The 20192-nt window shown below is 30.8% G+C and overlaps 1 protein-coding gene across 1 annotated transcript; it reads right to left on the reverse strand.

Annotated features, from left to right (window-relative positions):
- Nucleotides 1–6201: 6201 nt before the first annotated feature.
- LOC111707674 (A-agglutinin anchorage subunit) lies at nucleotides 6202–14412 on the reverse strand. Its single transcript, XM_023480816.1, has 6 exons — nucleotides 14026–14412; nucleotides 12342–12388; nucleotides 11134–12024; nucleotides 10649–10765; nucleotides 7675–7724; nucleotides 6202–6515 (listed from the first exon to the last, which is right to left on the reverse strand). The coding sequence occupies exons 1-6, from the start codon at nucleotides 14104–14106 to the stop codon at nucleotides 6271–6273; spliced, it is 1431 nt and encodes a 476-aa protein (XP_023336584.1). The 5' UTR covers nucleotides 14107–14412; the 3' UTR covers nucleotides 6202–6270.
- Nucleotides 14413–20192: the final 5780 nt, after the last annotated feature.

Here is a 20192-nt window from a genome sequence, read left to right on the forward strand (position 1 = left end):
ACACATGTTACCGGGTGGTAATGGGTCTGTTTATAGGGGCATAAGGTGCACAGTGATTTAAAGGGGGCAGGCCTAGCAGAACAGTGGTTTAAAGCAGGGTTAATGCATATTGTACACTGATTTTAGAGGGGTAAGAATGTATAATGCTTAATGGAGGGATTGACTACATCACTACACAGTGGCTTACAGGGAGATGAATTGCACAGTTGTTTAAAGGGGCAGTACTGTACAGTGGTTTAAAGGGGTTAATGTACATTGTGCTGTGGTTTAAAGGGGGTACATTGTACAGTGGTTTAAGGAGGGAAGAAATGCACAATGCTTTAAGGGGTGATTGATTGAACAGTGGTTTAAAGGGAGATGGACTGCACAATGCTTTACAAAGGGATTAACTGCTAAGCGGTTTAAAAGGAGATGAACTGAACAGTGGTTTAAAGAGGGGTTGATGTACATTGTACAGTGGTTTAAAGAGGGGTTGATGTACATTGCACAGTGGTTTAAAGAGGGGGTTATGTACATTGTACAGTGGTTTAAAGAGGGCTTGATATACATTGTACAGTGGTTTAAAGAGGGGTTGATGTACATTATACAGTGGCTTAAAATGGACAGGAATGCATGTGCACAATGCATTGTTTAATTAAAAGAGAATGATTGATACATAATACTTCTTGCAAGGTTTGGAGGTACATGAAAGTGGTCCAAGGACTTGATCATTTCAATATTTATTATTAATCCTCAATTAATAATAAATGTTGAAACTTTTTCAATCTACATAAAAAATCGAAACTTTAAATTTTATTGCAATAAAATATTTTTTTAAATAGAAAACCGAGTACTATTTGATATGAGAGAATAAGAGACAACATTTGTTTTTAATCATCAACTATACCTAGCTTATCTGGATCCCTAATTAAACAAAAGAGGGTAGAGGTTTGATAAGCGCCGACTGCCGACTGATAAATTTTGCAAATATTATTCATTAGATTTTATTGATTGTACCATAAACAATGTACTCTTTAGAGAAGCCAAAACTTAAACCTGTTCGTGAGGAGATCAGCTAGTTCTCATCCCTTTGGTGGTTTAATCTAAGTCGTTGAACACAGACACCTTTTTCTTTAAATCATTTGAATTTTATATAACTTAAAGGGACTGTAAGCGTAATTTAAATTGAGTCTGACCCTCCATGTAAAGGTGGCAATTACGATTTACAGCTGACGTTTTCTGAATCGAAAAATGTCTATTTATGGGAGTTTCTCCATTGCTTTAATTGTAAGCAAGAAATGCGCAAGTCGCAGAGAAACCAATAATGAAATTAAACAGTTTTAAGAAACAAAAGCATTGATATCTAATTCACTCTTGATCAGACAAAGCTTTTAAGGGTACCGTTGTAAATCGGGAGTTACAACCGGCTCACTTGAATTTACGTTTACAGCCCCTTTGAATTTTACGTAGAAGAAGACTTTAGTCGATTCAATCAAAACTTTTAGCCTCCGAGTTATTAATGGATGGTTTAGCATCAAGCAGATAAATTTAGATACAGATTAAATTAAATTGATCAAAATTAATTATTTCAATTGGGTTCATAATCAGAAGTACCTTGCATTTGTAATGCCTTTTTCTGTATCTGTATTTGTATCAGTATCTATATTTGTAACTTTATGTATTTGTATTTTGTATCAGTATCTATATTTGTGCGTATTTGTATTTGTATTTTGTATCAGTATCTGTAAGTATATTGTATCTGTATTTGTATCTGTAGTTGTAGTCTGTATCTGTATCTGTATCTGCACATTCAGTATGGTATATGAAATGTTTAATTGAATATAAATGATATTATTAGGTTTCTGAAACCTTGAATACGTCTGAAGGATCTGAAGTCTCCTTGATAATAATAAGATATATGTGAAGTCAATACTTTAATCATGAATTTATTTATTAATGACGTTTCCAATTCTCTTAATATTTCAATCTCAACAATGTTCGGGAGTTAATAAGTTCATTGAAACATTGACTTATTTTGGACATGTAGCAAATATAGAGGTCCATAGTAAATTACGTTGTATATTTTTCATATAGCTAAATGTGCCTATAAGAAAATACGTAAATCATGTATTGCGATTAAACCATTCAATGTACGTAGATATATATATTATATATATCTGTCATACCCATATTGTGATTGCTTATCTACGTTATATATAACAGCGCATAATTTGTAATTACGCTGTTAAAGACCCAATTTTAATCTAAACTGAAGAAATATACCTTAGTTGATACAGAATCTCCGCTTTGATTACAGTGTTGAGAGTAATTTAGTTTTCGTTTTCGACATAGCTATAAGATCGTTGCCTTGAATTCTGCCTTGATCTACAGACGAACCGCAAAAGTTTTGTATAATGTATAATTCCAAAGAAACTTCTTTTTATTTTTAATTCTAGGCAAATTAATAGCCCTGAAATGTGAATGCAATTGATGTATTAATATTAAACTCATTTTTCCGCGGCATTTGATCTCAAATATTTAATACAACATTATTAAAAGCTCTTGCTATGTATTCATATATTTGGGATTCGTTGTAGCAAACAAGATTTTTGATCTATTTCATCCATTGGTTTATAGATTAATAGATTCATTGGTTCATTGATTGATTGATTAATGGATTGTTTGCCTGATTGATTGGTTCATATCGATTGATTTATATAATAATTAATCAATTGATTCATTGATTCATTTATTCATTGATTCATCGATTCATTGATTCATTGATTCATTGATTCATTGATTCATTGATTCATTGATTCATTGATTCATTGATTCATTGATTCATTGATTCATTAATTTATTGATTCATTGATTCATTGATTCATTGTTTTATTGATTCATTGATTCATTGATTCATTGATTCATTGATTCATTTATTCATTGATTTATTGATTTATTGATTCATTAATTCATTGGTTCATTAATTCATTGATTCATTGATTCATTGATTCATTGATTCATTGACATTGATTCATTGAATCATTGATTAATTGATTCATTGATTCATTGATTCATTGATTCATTGATTTATTGATTCATTGATTCATTGATTCATTGATTCATTGATTCATTGATTCATTGATTCATTTATTCATTAATTCATTGATTCATTGATTCATTAATTCATTGATTCATTGATTCATTAATTCATTGATTCATTAATTCATTGATTTATTGATTTGATTGATAAATATGTTTTATATATTTTAAATTAACGTGTAGGCCAGCATTTTTGTAGGTTTGGTTATCGGGCACGGTTTTGATTAAATCTTGAATATTTGGATATTATGTATAAATATGTATAAATAATATCCATTATTAATTCAAATTGGCCACGCTGTACGCACAATTCAGGAATTAGAATATTTTTTACAGGTGTGACGCATTTTATAAATACCATGAACGAGGAATTATCTGCATTTTATTTAAGTTTTGATTTTGTGTTTTATGCGTAAATGGTGCGTCAGACTCAGTTTAAATAATTCCTAGCTGGATTAATGGAAGAAATAAGGAAGATATATCATTTACAACCCACGCAAAGTAAATTTCTTGTACAATTGAATTTTACATGTTTACAATTAGAACTCCGTTTTTGAAAGGGTTATTGAAAAGAACAAAAAGTTTTGAACATTAAGCATATACCCGAATAAACTTATTTTACTTAAACTCTTGAGAAAAATTATAACCAGGGGAGCTGCGATGTCAAATAGTCATAAAATCATACGAATAATGTTGCATAAATTTGACTTTCTGTGTAGTTAAGTGTACACTTTGGACTAACTAGGGCAAGATTTTGGTTTCTTATATTCGAATTCAATCGCATTTTGGTCTGTAATTCAACAATCTTTAAACTTACTAAATATTTTTGGGAGTGTTCGCGAAAAATAAAAGGGGATATATATATAGGCTTACCACAAAAAATAAGCGCTTTTGATTGCAACTAATCTTACTGCTATCTGTTGCGTCTATAAGGATATGATTGTTAAAAACGACTCATACGACGCATTCGTATATAGATATAGTTAATATTTCATAATATTGTTTATTTATTATGATCTGAGAGAGGATTTTGATAATGAAGACGACATTTTCATATTTTCCAGGAATGTTCGAAAATCCAGCGTCAGCGAAATACTATTTAAAAAAATAAAATCAAAAATGTCCCTTCTAAACCTCTTTACAGCTTACTTGTAAACCATATTTTCAGTTTAAAGTACAGCATTTTTTTCTTGAACGCCCTGTACTATCATCATCAAGTGCAATATTAAACCATGTATAGTTTTAATCACCCTGTCCAGTGTGCGTGTTAAGCGCGTATTTATGTCTGCAAAGCGCACACATTGTCATTTATCTGCAATTTATCTTGATTTTTATATATTTGTTTATTTATTTACTCACGCAATATATAAGTGCTTTTACAGAAAATAGTTTTGACCTTTTACAATCATAAACCCAACACCAGTTGTATATCTGTGTATGCTGTACTATAAATCATTTAAAGCATTAAAAATAGCAGAACATACAGGGTAAGCCACAAAAGATGAGAATGTAAAGACGACCTTAAACTCTGTAAGTATGACGATCCAAAAAAGAAATAAGTTTACAGATGCTACATATTGTCATTAGATTATATACCTACGTAATATTGTGAATACATATTGGAACTTAACATGTAACATATAGATTTGGAAATAGAGATCATTTTAAATCAGAACTCCGCTTTGATTACAGTGTAGACTGTAGTAATTGTACCCTGTGAGTATTCGGGTTCAGATCATACCTCTTTTCTTTAACAGAACTAACAAATTTTAATTTGAAATAATTCAAAAGAAGTTAAGTACTTACGTGTACTAACTCACTCAACTTTTAAACTTAAGAGATCGCAAAATACAATTGTCACTTTTTTGAGAATCAAATTAGATAATTTTTGTAATACTTCTAATATAAATCTATAGTGATTGTTATACTCCCTTTCTTTCACCCTAAAGTTAGAAATTTTGTTTTGTAAATCTTTTGTGTTGACCCGCGGATTTATTTAATTTCTCTATCATATTGATCATACCCTTCAGGGATAACTTTAGTTGAGGGATCAAGCAATTATCATCTAATTTAGAAATGGTCAAATTGGATATCGAGATCAAGCGTTCAAGATTGACGATAATCTAGACAACAGTTTCGATATTTGGTCATTTAATTCTTGAATAAATGAATAAAATGTTAAGTTTTTGTAAAACCAGAGAGAATATTTTGCCATTTTCTTGAAATACATTGTCATGCAGTTTTTCAATAGCTTCAGGTATTTGCAGCCAATTATCAGTTAATCATTCATAATATAATAACTTAATTATCTACCAGACCAGTATATTTAACGTTTTTTATATCTTTTGGCAATACACAATTTGGTTTTTCATGGGTTCCTTCATTTGATGATAATGTGATGATAATGATGATGATGATGATGATGATGATGATGATGATGATGATGATGATGATGATGATGATGATAATGATGATGATAATAATGATGATGATGATTATGATGATGATGATGATGATGATGATGATAATGATAATGATGATGATTATAGTGATGATGATGATGATGATGATGATAATGATGATAATGATGATGAACATATTGATGAGCATTTTGATGAAATTTGATGATCAAAGGAAAAATATTCTTATATTGAAATTGAAAATTTGAAAGACGAAAAACAATTTTTAAATATAGAAAAATATAAGGCAGTGTAAAAAAAGGAACCAACCCGGAAAATAATAAATAATAATTTTGGTTTCTTAACTGAATTATTTTTACCAACATTGGAATCTGAATTTTTAAAATAATATTTGTGGTTTCAGCTTTAACTAATTTACACTTTACAAGGGGCGTCCCAAAAAAATGTTTATCTTACAACATTTTCTAAAAGAAGGGGAAAGGGGGGGAGGGGCATATTCAGGATTATAGAAATCTTACTGTAGTGAGTTTTTTATGGACACTCTGTAGCATCTTTAGAAACCGGAAATTGAAACAGGAAATGCCGGAAACTAAACCGGAAGTGGGAAGTCTCAACAAATAATTTCCTTTTGGTGAATGAAAACCAATCTTTTCGTCGGTAGAATCAATCTTCTTAAACCTGTCAGATATTGCCTAATTTAAAATTAACCTTAAACTTCTTTTATTTAAAAGTATTTTTAACACAATGTTTCAAATCACCAAATTCAGGTAGTTTAACTACATTTGATCTTAAGACTGACTTGGTTCATTTTCTCCGTTGACAATTCATAGTTTTTTATCCATTCTTTTCTACTCCCAAGCTCACTGAGCCTTCGACCAGGCCCGGTCTGGCTGTGCGGGTTTATCCAGGAACACCCTGTAGGTATTTTCACAAGGTCTTTATGCTTGTTCCACCCTGTATCCGTGTTCGTGGTGGAAGTTAGGTTTGCATCTTTAGCAGGATATTTAGTGGTGAACACTGCAACAAAAACTAATATTAATTATTTGTTAAAACGTAATTGTGAACTCTCTTTAACACAGGGGTTTTTAAAGAGAGGTTTCTAAGTTCTTAAATCCGATCAAAATCAGATATTTTTGTTGAATAAAATAAAATAAAAAAGTTGCAATTATTACAAGAAATAGGGCCGTCTGTAAACCCCTTTTTATACTTTCACCCCATAAGATACTTAATTATTCAAAGACATATGAATATTTACAATAAATTATTATAAGTAAATACTACATTTGTAAAGATGAATTATGATAAAATCTTGAATTGTTTAAGGATTAAATAGATTTTTTTTACTTCGGCTAGGTTAAAATATTTGTTAATATATTCTTCATATTCGTTAAAAGAAAATCAGTATACAACTCATGCAAATTCCCACATCAAATTTACGGATAACATTTAAAGATAAAAACTAAACTCTTTTTAATTTTCCTGGTTAATGGTAAGAATCTTAAAGAATAAAATCAGATCTTTAATTTTTTGAATAAGACTGATTTTATTTAAAAGTAATTTTAAGCATTCAAGAAGTTTTAAGGACAGACAAAAAAATATAATTCGGGATGTGGTCACTTTAATTTACGCTGACAGCTTAAATTGATTTTTTTGTTTTCAGGTTTTTAACTTTTAAAATTTCTTCAGAACGTTTGTCTTACTTTGTAAGGGAAACGATTTTCAGAACAGGTTTATCTAATTCCTCCGTTTCAAAAGTTTCCAGCTGATTAAAAATTACTAACCTGTTAGAACAGGTTTATCTTATTCCTCAGTTTCAAAAGTTTCCAGCTGATTAAAAATTACTAACCTGCTTAGAACAGGTTTATCGAATTCCTCAGTTTCAAAAGTTTCCAGCTGATTAAAAATTACTAACCTGTTTAGAACAAGTTTATCCAATTCCTCCGTTTCAAAAGTTTCCAGCTGATAAAAAATTACTAACCTGTTTAGAACAGGTTTATCTAATTCCTCCGTTTCAAAAGTTTCCAGCTGATTAAAAATTACTAGCCTGTTTAGAACAGGTTTATCTAATTCCTCAGTTTCAAAAGTTTCCAGCTGATTAAAAATTACTAACCTGCTTAGAACAGGTTTATCTAATTCCTCAGTTTCAAAAGTTTCCAGCTGATTAAAAATTACTAACCTGTTTTGCCAGCACTTGATGAATGTCTTTGAATCGCTTTTCTTACAATTCTAAAATAAAACAAAATTTAAAGTATTGAAAATCTAATTGTAAGGGAGTACATTGTTTGTTGAAATAAATCATTTTAGGACAAGACATAAGTCAAGAAACCTAACATAAATACCCTGAAAGAATGATATTTGTTCAATAGGTTTACAAAAACTGTTTACTCCTTTTAAATTTAAACTTTGTAATCCCCAACAATATCTTTCAACTATGATTATTTGATGAAGACAATTTCTGCCTTGAAATATTAAATTAAATGTGAAATTTAGTTTTAATTAACATCATGAAAAATTTAAGTTTTTGAAAGATTTTACTATTTTTCTCAAAATTAATCTAAGAATTCTGAATCCCCTTGCATAAATCTGAATATATTGAAAACTAAGAATGATTAATTATATTTTTATGAATAGGATGGTCTATATACACTATAGTCTATATAACCTATATATTATATGTAAATACATTATGTATGCTAAGCTTTTAGAGCGCTTTGCGCCCATCTTCTATTTCAACTTTTAATTATGGCTTTATCTGTGAGGAACTTCGCTTTGTACTGTATAAAACAAGAACAAACACAAGTTTGCGGATTTCATATATTTTTTTCACGCATTTTCAAAATTAAAAAAATCTAAACACAAATTTTTGAAATTTGGGCCCGATCGGTTCAGCTGTTTTACGTTTATTGGATACAAACAAACAGACAGACACCCAAACAGACAAGCAAACTATACATATAGACATAAATTTTATATATAATATATAGCTAGTTCACATTCCATATTCACATATTCAAACTAATTCATGTCCTAGATCCATTGTTAGTCCATTTAGTAAACAATACAGATAGATAGATAGATAGATAGGTAGATAAATATAAAGATAGATGGATACAAGAAATATAAAGTATATAGATAGATAGATAGATAGATGGATATATAGATGGAAAGATATAAAGATAGATAGATAGATAGATCGAATAGATAGATAGATCGAATAGATAGATATAAAGATAAATATTGATAGATAGATAGATAGATAGGTAGATATATTTAGGGTTAACATTTTTGTTGTCAAATTCATTAAAAATAATATTTTTAATATTTTGTTCAATTTTTAACCTATTTATCCTGACGTGTAGTTTCATGACTGGTTGCCCCCCCCTCTATTTTCGTATTGTGATACAAACGTATAACATATACAAACGTATGGAAAGTCCTTGTGCTTTACTTCAATAATGTACAAAAATAATGTCAAAGAAATTGACTCTTGTCACAGACTCTGATTTTCTAATACCTATATCTTTGCAATCCAATTTCGTAGACGTTAGATATTTCAAACTATGAATTCTGTTAGATCAAATAGCCTAAGATTGAAATATCAAGGGTTTCCATCATTAGGTTGCCAAGATATAAGGATGAGAAAATTTCAGTTTGTGGCAAAAACTCAATTCCTTTGGGAAATCTAGTTATAAAGGTAAAATAAGGCATTTAGGCAGTACGCCTGAGGACTCAGGCAGTAGGTATAAAGCCCAGCTTTTAGCCTTAAGAGTAAGGGGCATATGTTAATTAGAAAAGCCAGAAAATTTGAGCTTCCTTTAACCCCCAGGATAAATAGGGTAAATGAGATTCTAAACAACATTTTGTTTATATAAGTTTGGCATTATACATCCTCGAAGACGAAGTATAAAATAATTAATTCTGTGAAAAATAGCGGAAATAGAAGATACGTAATGCTATTATGTTACACATGTATTATAAGCATTATAAGAACATGGATACATCAGTACTTCGGAAATGATAGATAGATAGATACAGGGTGAAATAGATGTGATGTTTCACTCACTTCGGCTCAATATTTTTAGATATATTTGTTGAGGTATATCTGATATCTACATATATATATATATAAATCTTTTATCTAACGAGATATTTTTTCTAAAATGTGAGACATATCTGATATCTACAAATATATAAATCTTTTATCTAACGAGATATTTCATCTAAATGTGAGACATATCTGATATCTACAAATATATAAATCTTTTATCTAACGAGATATTTCATCTAAATGTGAGACATATCTGATATCTACAAATATATAAATCTTTTATCTAACGAGATATTTCATCTAAATGTGAGACATATCTGATATCTACAAATATATAAATCTTTTATCTAACGAGATATTTCATCTAAATGTGAGACATATCTGATATCTACAAATATATAAATCTTTTATCTAACGAGATATTTCATCTAAATGTGAGAAATATATCTAATATCTACATATATATAAATCTAATATCTAATGAGATATAATAGCGTTAAATTGGATCTATTTCCTATCAAGAAGGATTTAGCATTTTATCTCATTACAAGGTTAATAGGTCCAGGAAATGGGGGGGGGGGGGAGGGCTCGAATATAAATGTCGGTTTACACATTCAATTATACAAATGATATATTTAATTGATAAACCTTGCTGTAAACCTAAACTAAAATTATATACCCTTGGTATATATATATATGTATATGCCTGGGTACTTGTATATATGGCTTGTATATACTTATTACACTCAGATCTAGATGAAGAAAATATCAGAAATATGCGGAAATACTGTTACAACTCTGTGACCTCGTGGGTTTTATAGTTATGTTCACATTAATTATGAGAATATTGGGTTGCATATTTTAATTATTCAAACTTATTTTCCCCACAATATGTCCTCGGAAAAATAAGCTATGATAAAAAACATTTTTATTTTAGATTCTAATCTTATCTAATTTTAGTCAAAGGATTAAAGGGGGGGGGAACTTGAAATTTCCCGCGTACAGTCACTTTTGAATTTAATGAAAGGACCGAAGGAAGGTTGGACATAATTTTCTAAACAATATTCTATACCTTACTGTATTTGTGAAAGTAGGTTGGTACCTGGATATGAGAGAGGGATTTGGTTGCCTCCGATATTGATTCCAGAACTCCTCCGACCCCTGCCCTGACTCCTGGGAGGAGGAGGAGGAGAAGGAGGAAACAGATGAAGAACGAATCCTAAAAAATTGTCGATAAGAGATTGTAGAAACAGATTAAGTTAGTTCCTTCTGGATATCTCTAAAAGTCGGTGAGACATCGCTAAAAAATATTTTTTCTAAAAATAAGCACTTAATTACTTGTTATAACTCTCTTTGCACAGATTGTTGGATCAAGAAAATTCAATATCATTGTTTAAAATGTTGAACACGTTGATTATTTTAAATTGTCAGAACATGGAAAAACTACAAATTCTTCCACGTTTCTGATCAGATAAATGTCTTTGCAATGGTGCCGATGTGAATCGGACTTGTTGTTATCTTTGCATGGGGGGTCGCTTGAAATTAGGCTTACAGTCCCTTAGACTATATTTTACCCAAATCCTGTACCTGAATGAGAAGTTTGACAGTTTTCTCCGACTTCTTCCTTCTGGAAAAGGTCTGGATTGAGAGAATGAACAACTGCGTTGTCTGGCTGAATTACCATTGTCTTTTGTGTCAGTAGTGTCTGGGTTGGAAACTTTTACAGAAGTATCAGCAATGTCTTCATTGTTAGCTTCTTTATGCACGCTAGAACTGTCTCGATCTAAGGTATTAATACCATTGTTTAAACTGACCCTGTCTCTGATGTCAAAACTTCCATCAAATTTGTCTTTTTCGGAGGAAACATCTTTATCCTTAGAACTACCTCTGTCGAGGGTACTGACAGTGCCAGAAGAACTGCTGCCTTCAGTGATGACAAGTTCTTCTGTGGCAGCGTCTCTCCTAGAAGAGCTTCCTCTGTCTAGTGTGCAGATTTTGCGCATAGAACAATCATCTTCAGATATGACAATGCTGGTAGATAAATTGACTGTTTCTGAGGTAACCTTTTTGTTGGAACTAGTTCTGTCTAAAGTACGGTAACCACCAGTAGAACTGACAATGTCTTTGCTTACAGTAATCATATCAGAACTAGTATCCTTTCCATCGTTTCTCTCTGTGTAACCAATACCATCATATCTGCTTAATTTATCGTTAATTTCAAATGATCTGTTGAGCCTTGAGCTTGTGAAACCTGAAGATCCAGATGATCCAGAAGAGTGGTCTGAGGATACTCCTGAAGAGGATGCTGGGGAGGATAGTGATGCTTTTAGTGACAAGGAGACTGAAAGAGGTTTTGCTTGGGATAAAGACAGAAGACTAGATTGAGTTGAGGGATGAGATTCAGTAGACGAAGATGATATAGATGACCGGACTGGGGATGATGAAGATGAGAACGGATCTGAAGATCTGAAGGAAAATCTGAAATGATTTAATCTATATAAAGTAGTAATCTATGTTTGTCTGTCTATTTGTTTCTATTGATGTCTGTCCATAACTCATGAACCCCTAGGCCGTTTTGTCTCAAATTTTGTTCAGGGGAACTCGGTAGAACTACACGAATGTTCTAAGCCTGGGGGAATAATCTAACTTGAGTAGCAATTTGACTTTTATAGGGAAAACTCCTTAAAAAGCTGGGGTTCCAGGCTGTGTTAAATAATTCAAATAAAATTTAGGATTTTTATAGATCTATCAAATTGGTGGGATTTGGGATTTGAAAAAAACATTGAACAAGATACCTGCTGACAGAAGGACCCGAAAATCCATAGTTTCCATTTCTTCTCATCTAAATGTATAATGATAAATTTAAAGATTTTAGAAACTTTTACTTTTCAAATTCGTTAAAGATAATGCAAGTCTGCAAGTCTGAAGTTAAGATGTGTTTAAGCGATTGGTATATTCTATATTGACATCTTATTCCATCTTGTGCAAACTTTAAAAGTTGCACAATTTAAAATAACTTTAAAAAAATCAAACGAGTTTCTGTTCTTAGAAAAAATCAATAAGAAATTTTTTTATAATTTTCCATACTAATAGTGACAGGGAACAAAAAAGCACCGAATTATATATATATTTTTCTGTTTAAAATTTAAAATTAAAAAAAAAGATTGGCTTTTAGATCAAATGTAAGCTTAAGAAACTGGAATCATTAAGAAATACTTGATTGTATATAAATGTATATATATGGTCTGTTTTTTTGTAATCAAAAGATTAAATCTTCTTAATTAATTTCTTGTCATTGATTCAGCCATGCAATAATATATGTTATAATTCTAAGTCTTAACATCTGCTCTTCGTTGGTTGACTACTTCATTTGTCTTATTTGTCTTTGTTAAATTATGTATAGAAGAAAGAGAAAATATAAGATGAGACTTTAGTGAACATTCAATATCTATTTATGCCATTGTAATGGGTATTATTAAGTGCGAAAAAGATTTTGCCGGATTTTTATTTTTTCTAGTTTGTTTAAGATCGAAAACAAACTAGAAAAAGTAAGAATCACAGCAAGAACTTTTTCGCACTCATGATACCCATTTCGATTACATATATTATAGTTTTATCCAGTTTTACTCAGATTATTTAAAAGCAGGTCGATGAAGCTACTTAATCACCCTGTTGTAGGGTGATTAAGTAACTTTATCACCCTACAATGATACAAATTATAATCTTCACAGTATGAAATTTAAAATTTTAATAGCAGGGTGAAAAAGTTACATTTTCGCCCTGTTGTAGGGCGATAAAGTCATTTAATCATCCTAAAACGGGAAATATTAGGTGTGATTTCCATCAAAATTGAATAAAAGTCTTTAAAAGTGTGTTTTCTTCCTTAAAGGAAATGTCGTTGTAATTTTAGCTGACTCTCCGTTTTAAGAGAGCATACCCGATTTACAAAGGGAATTTTAAGTAGCCAACCATTAACAGAGGGGTATGGGGCATGCGCCATTCCCAATACAAAACGGAACCATTTACATTTTTTAAGCAAACAAAGAAGATATCTTGGTTTAAAAAAAAATCGATTAAATTCAATTGGAGGGTTTCGTAAAAATGCAGCAGGGGAAAAGTAGGATATTAATCGACTTCAGCCTGCTTTAAGGAAGAAATTGGAGACTCAATTTGTCTTTTCCTTTAATAGCCTATAATAGAGAGCCTTTAACCCTATTCCGGCTGGGAGATAACTGTATTAAATAAAAAGAATTTAGTATTTGCCCAAGCTCAAATTTTCTTTTTGCTATATCTTTGTAACCTGATAGTAGTGTAAGTCCTTCATGTGCAAACTTAGATTATTTGATTTAACATAACTCACCGGGTTGCAAAGACATAAGTATAAGAAATAAGGGTTTTTCAGGCAAAAGGTCAATTAACTCTAAGAAATTGCGATACAACTTTATGTACATAAACCTTAATATTTTTTTTAACTGTCACCTTTTTTACTTGCACATCCAATGTGTTCATTGCTTGATGTTTTGGACTCCTATTATGCAGGTTCAGATAGATTTCATTCATATTGTGTTCTTGTTTTCACACAATGTTAGGTATTCTTAACTCAGTGTTTATCTATTTTAACTTAGTTTTTAGATACACATTCTTCACTGTTAGCCTGTGAACTTAATGTTCGCTAAATTTAAAACAATGTTAGATGATTTGTAGATTTCAAATAACTTTTAGTAGATTTACACTAATAATCTGTTTATATGTTAGATTTTGTCATTTTTCTCAGAACGTTCGTGCATTAAGGGTCTGTTTGATAGATCTAAATACTTCTTATGCATGATTTATGCATAGCTGTTGGCATGTTGACATCTGGAACTGGTAGGAATTAATTCCTGTATTTAGAATCTGATTTATGGTTTGATTATCTTGAGATTAATACACCATTCCTATGCAGTGTACACAATCAATTAATAACTTGAAAAAAATTAAAATGGAAATTTATAAAATTCATTCAATGAAAACCAGAAAAATGTGAAATGTGAATATTATTATTAAAATATTTTAAATGATTGACTTGTGTTCCTAGATTGGCCCATTTTTATCTGAAAAATGTTTTAAAATAAATTATAAAATGTATAATTTTAAGAAATACAAACATTAAAAGGGACACCAACAAAAAATGCTAAATTGGTATCATTGTATATAAGATACGCTTAGGATATATCAAAATAAACTCTAAACATCATAAACTTATTATAAGCCACCAAAAATATAAATAATCTATATATTAAAGCTCTTCGCTCATATATATATATATGTTAGTTATCTGGACAAAATGCTGGCAAAACTTGGCTGATTTTTTTTGAGAAAACCCATGGCTACCCTGTGGGTAACATAGGCTAAAAAAGTTTTTTTTTAAATGGCTTTTTTTTAAATGTGTGTTTAAAATTCCACGGGCAACGCCTGGCACTTCAGCTAATCTTTGATATTTATATATCCCTCTCACCCCCAAAAAATACAGGCATTTTAGTATTTAACAAAAAGTCTTCAAAATTAAAAAAAAGTTATTATGTTTTTTTGGAAGTAAGTCTACACTCTACAGGGTCCTTTTAACTTTAACAAAATAGTTTTGTACTTTCTTAAGCTTTCCAAGGTGTATAATATACATAAGGGTGGGATGTGGGGGTGTTAAAGAAACAGGTTTCTAAATAATTTATCTACAGAATGACAGAGTTTAAAGATATAGCGTTTAACGATAATAATCTCTGTTATTAAAACCGCCCTGATCCCAGGCGGACAACACCGTATTCGGAGATTATAATCCAATACATAGCTGTGAATCATCATCAATATACGAACAACAACAAAAACAAAAAATAATTCAAAAATTTCTTCATTAATATTGCATTCATATTTTATTCAACTACAAATAAACAATCACAATTTAATATGCAGTTTGGACCCGCCTAACCAGGGTAGGGTATTTTACTAGGTTCTTTGAATTGAATGAACCAGCTAAATATTGGACACCTGTTGTTTAAAGCATATCATCAAAAGACTGAAGAAGTACTGTCAAAGACCCTTCATTTAGGGAATGGCATGTCCGATTGACAACAATACCAATTAACCCTATCCCTGCTGGGGTACTTGAAAACCAGGATACGCTGGGGGGGGGGGGTCAATTTGATCCCCCCCTCTAAATCCCATGTTTTATGTCCAAATATGACAAATGATACATCATTAGAAAGCTCTTGTGCTCTACTTTTAGAATCTGCAAAAAAAATTGCAAATTTGCGAAAATTGAATTTTTTATCGCAAAATCCAGTTTTATAGTAAAAATGTTTGCAAAAAAAAATTTGTCCAAAAAATGAAAAATTATGCATTTTTGAAAAGCCCTTGACCATGCCATTTCAAATATGCAAAATTTTTTGCAAAATTTCAAATAACCTGATTTTTAATCAAGAAAAACTAAAAATGTGCAATTTTCCTTTGACAGGTTGTTTGCAAAAAATTTGCAATTTTTTTTCGCAAAACTTGTGCAATCCGTTTCCTAATGTCATAGGCTTTCCAAAAAGCTAAATTTTATCAAAATCTGACAAGTAAAAGTGGGTCAAAACAAAGATTTAGTTTGTTACAGGCAAAAGCAGTCATTCAGGCAGTGTGCCTGAGGACTCAGGCAGTTAGTATTAAAGCCCGGTTTTAGACCTAAAGGGAGGGCTTTGGGTATGTAAGAAAAGTCAGAAATTTCAGCAGCCTCAGACCAATACTTTTTGAGTTATGTAAAAAAAAACTACAGGGGGGGTCAAATTGACCCCCCCCCCCAGCAGGAATAGGGTTAAATCATTGTCTGATTGTCTTAAATAAGATATTCATGATATATGTTTACATTATTGATCACATAAAGGTTTAAAGGAGACAGTTGTGAATGCAGGATACAAATGTCTCAATGGAAGGTCACTTGAAATTACAATAACAGTCCCTTTAAGCCTCGTTTGCAGTTACAATGATGAAGTCATCTTCTTTTTTGTACTTCAAGTCAATTCAAAGTAGATATTAATAGAGGTTCAGTGTACTGCGTACAACAGGAAAGCTGGGAAAAACTGCACAATTTTAGAAAAATCGGGGTCGTTTGTGAACGTATTCTTAAAAACAAGTTATTTTTCCTGTGCATCCTTTGTTTTTTTATTTTTTGTTTACATTTTAGGGGAAACATATCTATCTATCTTTATTTAAGATCATTTAGTATTTAGTAATTGAAAACAAACCTTGCAGTATGTGTACTGTATGAACCCCACTTCCTCTTGAAATCGAGGTTTCGTGAGATGAGTTGGTTGAGTGTCTATCTTTGTCTATGGTTTAAATCTTTGTTACTTTAAAGTGTATTTTTTTTGGTTAGGTTTAAGCATTTGAAATGTTGATGATAAGAAAAACACCATTGTAAACAATTTTGGGTGTTTTGCTCACAAAAATTAAATAGCATGACTTTTAATTCTCACATGACAACATTAGAAATAACAAGTTTTACTATAAATATTTTACAATCGTTATCAGATAAACTCTAAAACCCATAAACGAACAGAAACATAAAAGTTTGATTAGCAACATCATTTAATAAAAAACTACAAAACTTCAAGACTTAAACAAAATTTAAAGAATTGTTTACTTAAAAATTGTTGACGTACATTACGCCATGCCTACCCAAAACTAGTATAATAGCATTTTCGGCTCTTAAAACTGAAAATCACCATTAAATTCTGATGATTCTCGACCCCCTTAAATTGCTAATATTTAATAATTTTGCAGTCTCTTTAGAACTTCCAAGGGAAAGGGGAGCCCCACCTTTTTATTGAATCATGCAAACCTTCCTGATATTACAAAATCTAGGATGTTTCTCGGCAATCTAAGATTGTCACTGATTTTCCTTTTGTTCCGGGGTCACTTTCATCCCAAATATTTAATCCACAAGGTTACCCATAAAGAATGAGACTTCTAAGACAACTGCGGAATTTCTTTATTTTTTCTTAAACATTGGATTTCCCGCATCTAATTTCCTTTTAAAATATTAAATAAATAATTAACAGATGGTAGAAGACCTCAGGTATTGAGTCTTTGCCACAAACTCAAATTTTCTTATTATTTTATCTTTTTAATCTGATAGACATTTGATATTTCAAACTTAGATTATTTGATTTTACAGAATTCATAGTTTAAAATATATATGGTCTACGACATTGGGTTGCAAAGGTAGAGGGATAAAATCCGATTTTTTGGCGTTCTTAGGTCGTCATTAATATATCGTATTTTGAGAGTAACACTGTATTTTGGGCAAATATGAACCTGTCCTATAGTGGCTTGAATCCGTGTGAGATAGGATTTCAATCTTCAATACAAGTTTGCCTTGGCTTGGCAAATATGTGAATTTGAAGGTCTGTATATGCACTTATTTAATTATACAGGGTTTAAATGGGTAATATAAGCTTTTTTTAACCAGTTTTATTTCTTTTTTAAACCTTTGAATGTCAGGGTTATCACGAGTTTTCTTGATAAAGTTTCAAATAGACTATAAGATATGCCCTTATTAGGAAGCAAAAATTAAAATATAAAGAAACAAATTAATTGAAATCAAAGATATAAATGTTGTAAAATACTATTCACCAAGAGTAATCAAAATATTTTTGGAAACTAATTTTTCGATTTTTTAATTTAAATTTTTGATTTACTAACAATTCAGTAATTTAAAAAAATCTTTCTCAAATGGATTTGAGCTTTATAGGACAGTTAGATAGTCTCAACGTTTTTACCCGTTAGCTAATATTTTTTTGTATTCAATTAGGTAATTTTTAATGTTTAAGAAAAAGACGTAAAAACATGATGGTTTTATTTATGCAGGCAGGACATACTTAGTCCTAGTTTTCATAAAAGGGTTGCATGAGCATATATGAGTTAGTAGTTGCTAGCCTCCTGGGAACCCAGCCTCGCCTGGAATCTGAATTTTCTCTAACAAATTAAACACCCTCAATTTAAAGTTAAACATTATGTTATTTGGGCTTTTTGTTGCTTTGGACATTTTGTAACATTGGACATTTTGAAATCTTGGGTGTTTTGTTATTGGACATTTTGTTTTGGGGCGTTTTGAATCCACTCCCAAGCAGAGATTATCTATTTTTTCTATAAACATTATTTAACCCCCCCCCCCTTTAAAATGCGTGACTTGTCTTTTTTATTTATATATCAAAGGACATATATAGGATTGAAATATCTAAAGAATTGAAAAACAATTAACGTCCTTCTTTTTCAACTGCATCTGGAGTAATCATCATGCAAGCATTCAACCAACCATACTGCATGCAAGCAGGATTAAAGGGACTGTGAAACTTCATTTAAAGATTTGCACGTCTAAATCATGATTTTACTCTTTAACTCTTGTCACACTCACATACTGCTGAAAATGGACCATCAGGTTTCAAGTCAAAACACCTGAACGTTGTCTTTGGAATATATTAATATGCAGTCTACTGAATTATAATCTCAACTTTCCGGAAATGCCAACCATGGAATTTTGAGCAAATTCATTTTTAAAATACTGCAGTAAGCAAGAGCATTTTCAGGTCTAAAAACAAACATATCTTAAGGTTTAAGACATGATTAAGCTGATTCTGTTTTTTTGCGATATTTTTAAACCGTTAATGGCAGGGTCCACATACTTTGTGAGTTGTCCTTTACAGTCTTAAGTAAGACATCTTTTAGCAAAAAATCAAAGCCATGACTATCATGTACTGCCTAATATATAGGGTTTTGAAGTGAAATCCTTAAAAATCACATCATAAAGACTTTTTTCAAGCCGTTTTTAGTCAGTCAGGCAGTTGACTTAGTGCTTTGATTTTTTTACAATATGTTTTATGACTGTTCATGAAAAGTTAAAAAATTTGAGGACATTGCCATCAACAGTTAAAAAAATATCGCAAAAAAAGAAAATTGAGATTATAACTCAGTAGACTGCATTCTAATATATTCTGAAGAAAAAGTTTAGATGTTTTGAAACCTGATGGTCCATTTTCAGCAGTTTACAGGGCAAAAATGCTGAGTTATCCTTGTTTTCTATCCAAAAATTTATTATTTTTGATCGCAGTTTCTCTGTAACTATGAATTGAATGTTTATGTACCAAAGAAAAAGTAGGATATTACGAGAATTTAAACCTTTTAAGAAAAACGACGATATTTTCCTCGATAAAAGTTAATTGAGTACCCTTGTGAATCGGGTAAACGACTTGCTAATTGTGGGGTCACATGATATTACGTTAACAGTCCCTTTAAAACGATTGTCAACAAACATAGTCTGTCTGAGAATTATATCTTGAGGTTTAGAGTGTAAAAAATCCACTGGTCTCCCAAGCTGCCAATGGTTCTTTTCTTCTACAGATAGGTCTGTTAGTATTATGTTGACACTACCTTTTAGGGTATAGTTGATAACTATGCGGAAATATATATAAAGGAATGCAAGTATATTTAAGCTAAAGCAATAAAGCCAAATACAGATTGTCACAAAAGTTTGGGTTTAAACTTAATTCTTTTCCTCGAGTCCTAACCAACAAAATATATTCTTTATTATGCATAATTGTTTTTGTTTAGAAAATTATAGTTTAATTAATTTATAAGTC

This window comes from Eurytemora carolleeae, unplaced genomic scaffold (assembly GCF_000591075.1).
Source record: "Eurytemora carolleeae unplaced genomic scaffold, Eaff_2.0 scaffold732, whole genome shotgun sequence".
NCBI lineage: Eukaryota > Metazoa > Arthropoda > Copepoda > Calanoida > Temoridae > Eurytemora > Eurytemora carolleeae.